General features: G+C 48.1%; 1 protein-coding gene across 4 annotated transcripts in view; it reads left to right on the top strand.

The window, feature by feature from the left end:
• Nucleotides 1-12,174, top strand: part of CIC (capicua transcriptional repressor) — an 85,946-nt gene that overhangs the window by 57,202 nt on the left and 16,570 nt on the right. For all 4 annotated transcript variants that reach the window (XM_075191028.1, XM_075191025.1, XM_075191027.1 and 1 more), the window contains exons 3-4: nt 11,342-11,491; nt 11,571-11,778. In XM_075191028.1, coding sequence (XP_075047129.1) covers nt 11,342-11,491; nt 11,571-11,778 — 358 coding nt within the window. The remainder of the gene's footprint in view (nt 1-11,341; nt 11,492-11,570; nt 11,779-12,174) is intronic.

Here is a 12,174-nt window from a genome sequence, read left to right on the forward strand (position 1 = left end):
GGGGCTGATACACATAAGTTGCGCTTTGATAGAACACGACTGGCGTATTCCGCTGGAAGAACCCCACCAGCAAGGAATCGTTTGATCACGATGGCTTAGTGGTTAGCACTGCTGCCTTATAGCACTGGGGTCATGAGTTCAATTCCCGACCATGGCCTTATCTGTGTGGAGTTTGTATGTTCTCCCCGTGTTTGCGTGGGTTTCCTCCGGGTGCTCTGGTTTCCTTCCACACTCCAAAAACATACTGGTAGATTAATTGGCTTCTAACAAATTGACCTTAGTCTGTCTGTGTCTGTGTGTTAGGGAATTTAGACTGTAAGCCCCAATGGGGCTGGGACTGATGTGAGTGAGTTCTCTGTACAGCGCTGAAGAATTAGTGGCGCTGTATAAATAAATGGTGATGATGATGATCCCTATGTTGTGCCGCTTACGCGGTCTACGTGAACAGCGTTGAGAACTGCAACACGGAGGAAGACAGCGGCGTCTGCACGGTTTTCTTTCGGTTGCTTCCGTGTTCCTGGTAGAAACCTGTTCTCTGTGCACCTAAGAAACTTTCTATAACATCATCAGACGGATGAAGTATTCCAGTTTTCTGCACAGGCTCCTGATTGGCTCTGAAAGTCTTAATATCACAGGGTCTACAGCCCCCTGAAACCGCTAAATGAAATACCAAGGACATTATTGCTAGCAGTACCAGACAAATGGGTATGGGCGCAGTTTTGTCAGGTGCTGCATGTGTATGTATATTTAGGTAGCAATTAGGGTTTTCTTCAGTGGTTACCACTGATGTTAGTTTTCTGAAAACAGCATTGGAGATCCACTTTATTTTCAGGACTTGTCTTTTGTGCCATTTGTTTACTCTTCACATGTTTGGGGATGAGACACACGGGCATTTTAAGCAGAAACCCTCTCCAGTCAGAAAGTTCATTCACCCCGTTCAGATCGGGCATAGAGCTGTCTGCAGTATACTAACCCCCAATCATGACCTCTTCATCTCCCCTAGCTCTCCTCCTCTGACACCAGGGGCTAAATGTATCAAGCTGAGAGTTTTCAGATGGGTTTGAAAAGTGGAGATATTGCCTATAGCAACCAATCAGATTCTAGCTATCATTTTGTAGAATGTACTAAATAAATGATAGCTAGAATCTGATTGGTTTTTCAAACCCGCCGGAAAACTCTCAGCTTGATACATTTACCCCCAGGTCTCCTACAGCTCTTATCTTATGGGGATCTCTCCATCTCCCACACCCCCAGGGCCGGAGGTGATCAAGGAGGTGGAGGCATCCACCTCTCTCCCCGTTACAGTGCCAGGATCACTCCTTCTGAGCCCTCTTTCCTTCTCCTTCTTTTGAGGTCTACTCTACTAGACTCCTCTGCCCAGTTCATTTTTGTGTTGCTGTCACTGTCCTCCTGGTCCTGTCTCCCAATTCCTTTATAACTGTGCTGCCTGACTCCCTCACTTCTTATCTTCAGATCTTCACTCCCTCATCCTGGGTGAGCTGAATATCCCTATTGATAAATTTGGAGCCAATAGCTTCTCTGGGTTTATCTCCCTGTCTTCTGTCCACTGGGATCTTGTCTTCCCCCACCTCTGTGCCAACTCCTATTTATCCAACTCGCCCTTCCAGCTCTCCAACCACAACCTCCTTCCCTTCAGCCTCCTACACCACTCCCATCATCTAAATCCAAACACACTAAGAGTCATCTTGAAGAGGTGGGCTAGGTGCATGCAGGCGTTGACGGGATGGAGTCAAAGGGGCGGGTGGAGGGAGGCGTTGATAACAAAAGAGCATGGGCCTAGTCTCCAGAGACAGGGGCGAAAGAACACATAATGGGTTGGCTAGAGGGGAAGGAGGAGATGTCTTTATGTATGTAGTCAATTTTGGAGGTGGCAATGTTTAGGGCTGTAAGGGGTTGAAGATGGCAAGGGAGCAACAGGAGTTGGAAGACTGGGTGGAAATAAGAGACTTAAAACAGGTTTGTTTAGCGACAGAGAGGGCAGAGCTGTAAGATGAAAGAATGAAGTGGAGGAAGAGTGAAGGTTCCTCCAGCAACACTCAGCGGTTCAGGAGCATTTAAGGGTCTGCTTGGAGTACCATGGTTTGTGTTTAGATTGCTAAATTGATAGGCAGTGGCAGAGGAAGCAGAGGAGTCGAGGGCCGAGTGTGGTAATACAGGTAGACAGCCTGATTGGGGCAATACAGAGCAGTTATAGTAGAGTGGTCCAAGTGAGGGACAAAAATGGCAGGATCAGTGGCATAAGCTTGTACATCGTCACTGGCATTTTCCCATCACCCTTTAATGATGCTGCTCTTGTCATCCATTTTCATAAAACCTCCCGACCCTGGCTCTCTAACTACTGCCAAAGTTCTGTCCATCCATTCGCCTCCATTTGCTTGAGCGGCTTGTCTATAACTGCCTCACAAGCTTCCTCGCCCCCTCCAATAAGGCTTCTTCCCCTCTACTGCACAGAGACTGCACTTACTGAAGTCGTTAATGGTCTTCATGTTGCCAAGTCTAAGGGTCCGTTCTTCGTGTTCATCTTCCTAAACAAATCTGTTGCTTTCAACACTGGACCACTGTTCTCCTGGACACTCTTCACTCCATTGGCCTTCGTTCTGGCTCCCCCCTACTCCCTATACCCGTTGAGGTCTCGTAAGGCTCTGTCCTTGACTCTCTGCACTTCTGTATGTACACCACCTCCCTTGGTGAACTAATACACTCCATTGATCTTCTTTTCTCTTTTGTGTTTCCAGCTGTCTCTCTGCTATCTCCTCATGGGTGACCCAAAATGATAAAAAAAAGCTCAACAGGTCTCCTCTTTCCTCCCTCTAGAATCTCCAAACCTTCCCAACTCCTCTCCTTGGGCAACACTACACTCTCATCTGTTCCCCATGTCCGCTGCCTGGGTGTCCCAAGCCATTCCTGACGCTACCAAACCTCTTATCCACGTTGCCATTTCTCCCGCCTTGACTGCAGTAACCTCCTCCTTCCTGGCCTCCCTCTTACCCCACCTCTCCCCATCCCAATCCATCCTCCACGCACCGGCCATTCAAAGTGTTCCCCCTCATCTACAAAGCCCTCAGCCTCTCCCCTCCAATATCTTTGTAGTGTGTTTGTAGTTGCTCAACACAATCACTCTGTAGACAGTTTCAATCTGGCCACACATTGGCCAATCAGCAGCAACCAACGGACGATGTTGTGCTAAATGGACGGATCACTTCCAGCTTACACGAAGGCCTACGAATGGCCGACCATCTTCTGATCAGACATTCTAACATGCGCTATAATAATTTAATCTGCTTCCAATATATTATTAGCCATTGTCATTATTTTAGCTGCTTGTCCGATATCGCTAACCATATTTCAGTATTTGTGCCCAATTTAGGGCCCCTCCTCTGGCAAATGCTATAATATTATTTCAACACTATGGGCCCCAGCGAGTGTTTCACAGGTCTCTATACCATTATAATAATAAGTTTTGGGCACTATCATCATCATCTCCATTTATTTATATAGCGCCACTAATTCCACAGCGCTGTACAGAGAACTCATTCACATCAGTCCCTGCCCCATTGCTGCTTACAGTCTAAATTCCTTAACACAGAGACACACACTAGCCTACCAGTGTGTTTTTGGAGTGTGGGAGGAAACCTACGCACCCACGGGGAGAACATACAAACTCCTCACAGATAAGGCCATGGTTGGGAATTGAACTCATGACCCAGTGCTGTAAGGCAGAAGTGCTAACCAACACGCCACTGTGCTGCCCTGCCTATTACTGTTAGTACGGTAAAAGTGCACAGTATTAACCTTAGTACGGTAATTTTAACGCAGGGGTCGCGAGTAAAAATCTGGGTTAAAATTGCAATATTAAAGGTAATAATACTAACGCCGCATTAATCCTAGACTAACGTGGCCGAATTGAATCTGCCTCTTCCCCACCGGAGTAGCGCGGCGTTAAACCTATCACGGTAAACTTAACCCGGCTTTCTGCTGCAAGCAAAATGCTGGCGTTGAAGCTACCGTAATTGTATTTAAGTGCACTATTGCCGTAATGGTAATAGTGCGCAGATCGTGTTCCTTTTTACAGTAACGCAGCCAATTGAATTCCCTATGTGTTTCCTATAACTTATACATTTTGAAGCTGGCCATGTTTTGCTTCTATCATTTTTATTTATTTGGGTAACTCCGGTATGTAATGTGAAAGCTCTCTTTCCTATGAACAGGCACAGATTCCCCACCACAAGTGGGGCCCTTGCAACAGGGAGTACCTGCTGTGTTTGCAATGTACAGTATATAGCTGTCTGTGATTGAGGAGGGGGCGGTACAACCCCCCCTCCCCATCCCATGTGTTTACTCTCTCTTCCTGCAGATTGTAAGCAGTAGTATCACATTACATAGCACCAGTTTATGGGAATGACAGCGCTCTTACCAGTCCTCCCTGATGACTATGCACACATGCAGCTCTCTAAGCTCCACACAAGGAATTGTGTCTCTTTTGGCTGCTGTGGAACTACAAGTTCCAGCATTCCCTGTCAGCCAGAGGGCATGCTAGGAGTTGTTATCTGTAAAGCTGGAGAAACAAAGGTTAAGGCACCAGTTCTATGTCACTGCTTTTGTAGACCTTTAATAGATCTAGTCTTACAGAGCTTACAATCTACACAACACTAATGTTTGCAGAAGGCAGTGATTGTGAGGATGTGTCTACCAGGGGGGGGGGCATCAGATTTGTGTTCTGGGTCCTGCTCACAAGACCCCAGGCTCTTTTCCCATCACTGTGAGCTGATTTCCCTTTGCTGTGAATCACCCCCCCCTCCCTCTGAGTGATAGCTGAGTGTTGAGAGGAGGTTGTAGCAGGACAGTGTGTGCACCCTTCCCCCCCTCCAGTGTCACCTCCCCCTGCCCTGTGTCACACCAATGCTGGGGGCTCCCCCCCTCCTCCCTACAACCAGTTAGTGCAGTGCAATCTGACCTGCTTCCCCAGCCAGAGCCAGCCCAGCTCCTATCCCCACCCCACAGTGCTGTGACATCAGCTTATTACCTTACTGTACAGGGGGGTTGAAGCCCAGCCAATCACAGCTGCTATAGCACGTAGGATGCAATTTGCATATGACTGACATTCCTGTGCCAGCCAATCAGGGGACAGAGCGAGTGAGAGGACTTATTTGCATGTGAATGACACGGCCCGGGCAGCCAATGGCAGGGCAGAGCGGTAAATGGGCATGCGTGGGGGGGTGGAGAGGTTTCCCTCCTGTCTCCCCCCCTTTGCAATTGCTCCCAGCTCAGAGGGGGAGAGTGAATGGTGCCTGATACCATGTTACAGGCCAGAGGGAAGGAAGGAGAGGACGGGGCTCTATCCAGCTGACATCCAGAGCTGCAGCCGGGGCCATCACACACCCACAGAGCCGGGAGCAGTCAGGGAGGAGGGGGCCCAGCTCAGTGAGAGAGGCTGCAGCACAGAGCGGGGGATTCCTGTGTGTATCCTCCATCCTATCTGCGCAGGGCAGCCCACATCACTCTCAGCAGGCCAGCCTGGAAGCAGGGGGACAGCCTGGGAGCAGGGGGACACCCCTAACTGCAGAGACAGCCTGGAAGCAGGGGGACAGCCTGGGAGCAGGGGGACACCCCTAACTGCAGAGACAGCCTGGAAGCAGGGGGACAGCCTGGGAGCAGGGGGACACCCCTAACTGCAGAGACAGCCTGGAAGCAGGGGGACAGCCTGGGAGCAGGGGGACACCCCTAACTGCAGAGACAGCCTGGAAGCAGGGGGACAGCCTGGGAGCAGGGGGACACCCCTAACTGCTGGGACACCCCTAACTGCAGAGACAGCCTGGAAGCAGGAGGACACCCCCTAACTGCAGAGACAGCCTGGAAGGAAGGGGACACCCCCTAACTGCAGAGACAGCCTGGGAGCAGGGGGACACCCCTAACTGCTGGGACACCCCTAACTGCAGAGACAGCCTGGAAGCAGGAGGACACCCCCTAACTGCAGAGACAGCCTGGAAGGAAGGGGACACCCCCTAACTGCAGAGACAGCCTGGAAGCAGGAGGACACCCCCTAACTGCAGAGGTAGCCTGGAAGCAGGAGGACACCCCGTAACTGCAGAGACAGCCTGGAAGCAGGAGGACACCCCCTAAATGCAACCCCCTATCTGCTAGAACAGCCTGGAAGCAGGAGGACACCCCTTAACTGCAGAGACACCCTGGAAGCAGGAGGACACCCCCTAAATGCAACCCCCTATCTGCTAGAACAGCCTGGAAGCAGGAGGACACCCCTTAACTGCAGAGACACCCTGGAAGGAAGGGGACACCCCCTAACTGCAACCCCCTATTTGCTAGGACAGTCTGGAAGCAGAGACCCCCATATCCTCTAACTGCTGAGGCAGCCTGGAAGCAGGGGGCACCCCCTAAGTGACTCCCTGGAAGCAGTCATATACCCCTAACTGCTGGACAGCCTGATAGCAGAGACCCCTACCCCCTCTAACTGCTGGGCAGCCTGACAGCAGAGACCCCTACCTTCTCTTAACTGCTGAGACAATCTGGAAACGGAGAGCCCCCCCCCCCCCCAACTGCTGGGCAGCCTGGAATCCGTGAGACCCCCCCTTATTGCTGAGTCCCTTGCAGCAGAGCCCCCCAGAACGGGGATGCCCGGTGCCTGCAGTGTGCAGGTGGCAGCACTCTCTCCCCTCCCTGCCAGCTCTTACAAGCATTTGTTATTGTTTTCCTGCTCTGCCCCTCGTGGTTCCTCGGGAGAGGGCGCCCCGGGCTCTGCCAGCTCGTCTGACCCATAACCCAGACATTGCAGCGGGTGTGACATGGGCAGCCTGGCAGCTGCCAGGGCATCGTGACCTACCTGTGCCCAGCATGTTCTCATCAGAGCGGCCGCCCCCTCCCCGCAGCCTCAGCATGTTCGGTTAGTATGTGCTACCCATGTGCTGGGTCAGGGATGTGTAAGATGTGTATTACTGTGAGTGGGAGGACCCGGTGACTGCACCATCCGCCCCCGCAGCTGCCTCTCCGGCCCGGCCCCTGGTTGTAAATGATTTAATGAAGTCGTGCAGCAACAGAGGAGAGGAGGAGGGGGTCTGGGTGTATAGTACCCAGATCACTATAGGGGAGGGGGTGTATAGTAACCAGATCACTATACAGAGAGAGTGAGGAGGGGCTGTATAGTAACCAGATCACTATAGGGGGGGCTGTATAGTAACCAGATCACTATAGGGGGGGGGGGGCTGTATAGTAACCAGATCACTATGGGAGGGGGGGGGGGCTGTATAGTAACCAGATCACTATGCAGAGGGAGGGGGGGGGGGGGTGTATAGTAACCAGATCACTATGCAGAGGGCTTTAGGGCGAGTGATCCAGCGTAAACAAGGAACTGATTCACTCCAACCTTCTGACTTGTCTAGGTCCCAGCCAAGGGTGTAGGGGGAAGTTCATGGGGCATGTGGTTTGGTGCAGTCTGAGTTGATATTTGTTTCATAAGCACAAATTGGGACTTTCATAGTGGGAAGTTAGAGGTTTTGTAATGAGAGAAATTGTAATATTACTAATTTTGAGTAGCAGTGGCATAAAATATATGTATATGGTGGGTAAAGACATGAATTATTACTGATACTTGGAATATTGACATTTTCTCTAATCCACAAATGGTTTGTGATCAAGGAGGTTTTCACAGAGCTCTGATAAGTAGAGCAAAGGGTTAAAGTGAGGGTTAAAATAGAGGAGAAATATCTGCTATAACAAATGTTGAGCTTGGTGTATTAGTTTGACTGGGTTATACGTCCAGGGGGTATATTTACTAAACTGTGGGTTTGAAAAAGTGGAGATGTTGCCTATAGCAATCAATCAGATTATAGCTGTCATTTTGTAGAATGCACTAAATAAATGACAACTAGAATCTGATTGGTTAATATAGGCAACATCTCCACTTTTTCAAACCAGCTGATTAGTAAATATACCTCCTGATATTTGGGTGCGCATAAAAATGAGTGGTGAGTCCTCCTGTGATTGCCGACAATGTCCGTGTGCCACATCGTAGGCAATTCAATCTCCCTCTATGAGTAAGAGATCTCCATGAGGCATTTGTTATAGTGGTACAGACAACAAACTGGCTGCTTTCGCTGTGTGTAGGTGACCATTATATCAGTATAACTGTGTGGTTGAGGAAGTACCTTTTATACTGGGCAAATAAACCAGGGGGGCAGATGTATCAAACCTTCTAAACAGTAAAAGTGGAGGTGTTGCCCATAGCAACCAATCAGATCTGTCCATTTATCATGTGCATTCTAGAGAATGACAGCTTGAATCTAGTTGCTATGGGCAACACCTCCACTTCTTTCCTTTTTAGAAAGTTTGATATATTTATGTTTGTTAGTTTGGGTTAAAGGGGCAGTAAAACATGTCCGATTTTTATAGAACAACTTGTAAGTCTTTGCACCCCCTAACCTTGACATATAACAAACTAAGCCCACAAGCAGCTAAAGCAAAACCGTGAAAGTTGATCTATAAACAAACTAAAACAGACTCCTGGTTCCCCCCAGCGTTGTTTAGCAGCGCTCCTCACAGTGACCATAAGAGAAACTTGGCATGACCTTTTTAACGGTTGTTTTTCTGTGTCTGATAAGACATGTTCAGCAGATCTTTGGTAGCAGTTGGGCTGTTTATTGTTATATTGGATTATGAAAATGCTAATGTGCATATATTTGTGTATAGTATCGCTAACCTACCACTCTCATAATGGATTACAGTAGGATGCCTGCACCTGATCTATTCTGTGCATCCTGGCGTTCCACAGCCCCTGGTGGCGTGATTATATGCTGAATTTGTACGGCCACGTGACCGATCAGGACTAGACTCTATCCTGGAACCAACAGATGGGCTAACAAGTGCTTGGGATGTTATGAGAATAGGGGCCCATAAGATGAATATTACATAGATCCGTTCAATTCATAAAATGGGTTTTAAATGTCATTTACCTTTCTGCTGCTTGTGCTGTGGTCTGTTAAAGGGCATATCGCAGCCACTTCAATCATTTCTGTACTGAGATCGATAGGACAACTTAATCTGGTCTCCTTGTGTTCCTCACAGGTTTATTTGAAACGTGGTAAAGGTCTTTATAGCAACCCGTCCTACGCCGGTTTGCTAAAAGGGCTTTTAAACCGTTAAATAACTAGACCAAACAGAGAAGATGTAGAACTCATATGAGTTCAGTGGCTCATATGAATGTGGGCAGCACATAGCGCTCCAAGTGTTGTGGAACTACAAGTCTCAGTAGTCCCTACCAACTGGAAGCTCCGTTTGTATTTCAGATGTTTAAACAGGTGCCTTCTTTGTGGAGTTTTACAAAGTATAGTCTCCTCCTTGTTGTTCTATGCTAATAAAAATAGCCAGTTAAAACATTTGAAATAAACAGTTTATTATCACTGTATTTATGTAATATGAACATATTTCACAACACTGTACAGGGTATGTCTATGCAGTCATGCCAGTCACCGCCACTGAGGAGCTTACAATCTAATGTCTCTACCGCAGGCACACACACGCAGGGATGTACCATGGGCATTGTAGTTATTTAACTAACCAGCAGGTTTTTTTGGACAGTGGGAGGAAACCCCAAGGTAGCACCTTGGTCGGAATTGAACCCAAGCACTATCTGTAAATATAAAGTGAAAATAACATGGTGCGGAGTAATCCGTCTTTGTGCTCGACCAGATCGGAATTATAAGTTGTGCTCCTGATATGATATGTGATGTGGTAATCACTAGCTGTGCGTGTGTTCTGGTAGTGGCTGTAGGATGAGCTCAGCCGTAGAGTTGGATCCTGCCTCCTGTCACTCAGCGTGTTGGCACTGATTGCAGCAGACAGCTTGTGTGTTGCTGCTGTCATGTTTTGGCACGGCGATGGGGTACAGACTCCACACAGTCTTGGCATTATGTATGCGGTAACTGCATCCCTCAGATGTTTATTGAAACCATGCAGTGTGCATTGCCATTTATCGAACCACATATATTGTAATGAGGGGTATTCTGTCTACTGACGTTAAAATGATGTGACCGTCTTGCCACAGCACTTAAGGGTGTGTGTGGTGTCCTACTCCACGGTCCTGGCATTGTAAGCCGATATGTGTAGCATTACGTTGTTTGTTTGTGGTATGGTGTTACGTGCAACTGGTGGAATTATCCTTTCATCATCAATCCGGATTCAAACTGAAGTTTATCCATTGCCAGTGTGTCTGTGTGGTTCTTGGAAATAGCTAAAACTGTAAATTAATTTGCATATGGGTGTCTCACACAAACATTTTGAGGAGATCCTGAAAACCTGCACTGTTAGCAGCAGAGGTGCCTATAGTTACTTTCAGCTATTACCGTCTAACCAACAACTCTGCTGTGTAGTTCTCCTTTCCCTGATCCTTTTCTTTTCCTTTACTACTTTGCTTATTTTCTTCGTACACCTCTCACACTTTTTCTTTGTCTCTGTAAATGTCGCCCTCCTCTCTCCCTTCTCTCCTCACTCATTGTGTCAGTGGCTACTCCGAGGTCACAGCGAGTCTGAGAAAACAGGAACCAAGGACAAAGGAGTCTTTCCTGACCATGGCTGAGATGTAGACTCCCTGTTCTGCAAAGTATTAGTGCGACTTAATCCGATGTTTATTCTTCAGAATGTGGTTGCTCTATGTTACAGCACATTCATGTACAGTACAACTTTAGATCATCTTTCCACTAGATCAGTGTTGGCTAACCTGTGACACTCCAGGTGTTTGTGAAACTACAAGTCCCAGCATGCTTTGCCAATATATAGCAGCTTATTGCTGGAAGGGTAGGCTGGGACTTGTAGTTTCACAACACCTGGAGTGTCGCAGGTTAGCCAACACTGAACTAGATGGTTGCTTGAAATCATGGGATACATAGATCTAACAGCAGTGAATTAGGGTTCGTTCCGTTTAAGTGCACTGTATAGAATCAGAGCGATGTAGGAAATAGTGCAGTTCAAGGGATACCCTTGTACAATCCTTTATATCACCCTTGTATGATAAAAAGAGAACAATCTCATTGTTTATTACCTGTGTGGCTATAAATATGTGGCATATTTAAAGCTGACCGTTTAAATCATCATCATTTATTTATATAGCGCCAACATATTCCGTAGCGTTTAAATCTATTCCGTTGACTCCACAATTTTAGGGAACCTTTTGGAAAACTTGTAAAAGGTTTATTCCATTGTAAACATATTTCATTGTCAAAACAATGTTGGGTCAGTTTGTTCCACAGGATGAAATATTGTACTAGCGTGAAAGAGCAGATATATATTTATTGTATGTTATTATTTATGTCTTTAGTTTGGACTAACGTGGAGCCGCGGTCAGTCGCTGTCTTTCCTTGGCACTCTCTGGTCCCTTTCTTGGCTCCGAGCCAGCCAGATTCATCCGTCCAACCCACTGAGGGGCAGCAGCCTGTTCACCACCCTGGGGCATCCAGCCAGGGCAAAGGTAAGTGTCTTCCCATTGACTTCTTTAACGTTTGGAGGTGCAGTTCAGTGAATAATCAGCAGGTTTTTCTGTTCCTCAGAGCCCCCTGAATCTGCATCGGTTGCACACGAGTCTGTGCCCGTGCCAAGCACCGAGGATGAACGATGTCGAGTTCCCCACACCGACACAGTGCCCCCACTACCCAACGAGGAGGGGGCGAGACGGTCCCAGCACAAAGAGAGCACAACTAAGGGAACCACCGCGGATCGGAGAGCGGATAGTGAGACAGAGAGCGATCACGATGATGCGTGAGTGAGAGAACGCTTTCCATGCAGTGTGTCGCTGCAGTCGTCTTCTGGCACCGACCACGTTGCAGGCGTCGGATACTACTCACGCTGATTGTATCTGCCCTTTATGCGTTTATTCCAAGCTATGCTGAGTACACTTCTGTAGCACTGTGGTAGCTGAACGCTCTGCTCATGTAACACAGCATCTCCTACTTCACAGTGTACAGCATTGCTCACTCTTCACAGGGCAAACGCAGGATTTGTTGAGGGGGGTTTACACACCACGCCACCAGTGGGTGTGGCCAGCATGCATGGGGGCGTGGCTATAATATTAGACAGTGCTTGGCTGCTCTCCAACTCTTTCTATCCCCACAATATACATGGGCAATGCTGCGTGTACTACTGTTAGGTGCACAC

Source organism: Mixophyes fleayi, chromosome 11 (genome assembly GCF_038048845.1).
Source record: "Mixophyes fleayi isolate aMixFle1 chromosome 11, aMixFle1.hap1, whole genome shotgun sequence".
NCBI lineage: Eukaryota > Metazoa > Chordata > Amphibia > Anura > Limnodynastidae > Mixophyes > Mixophyes fleayi.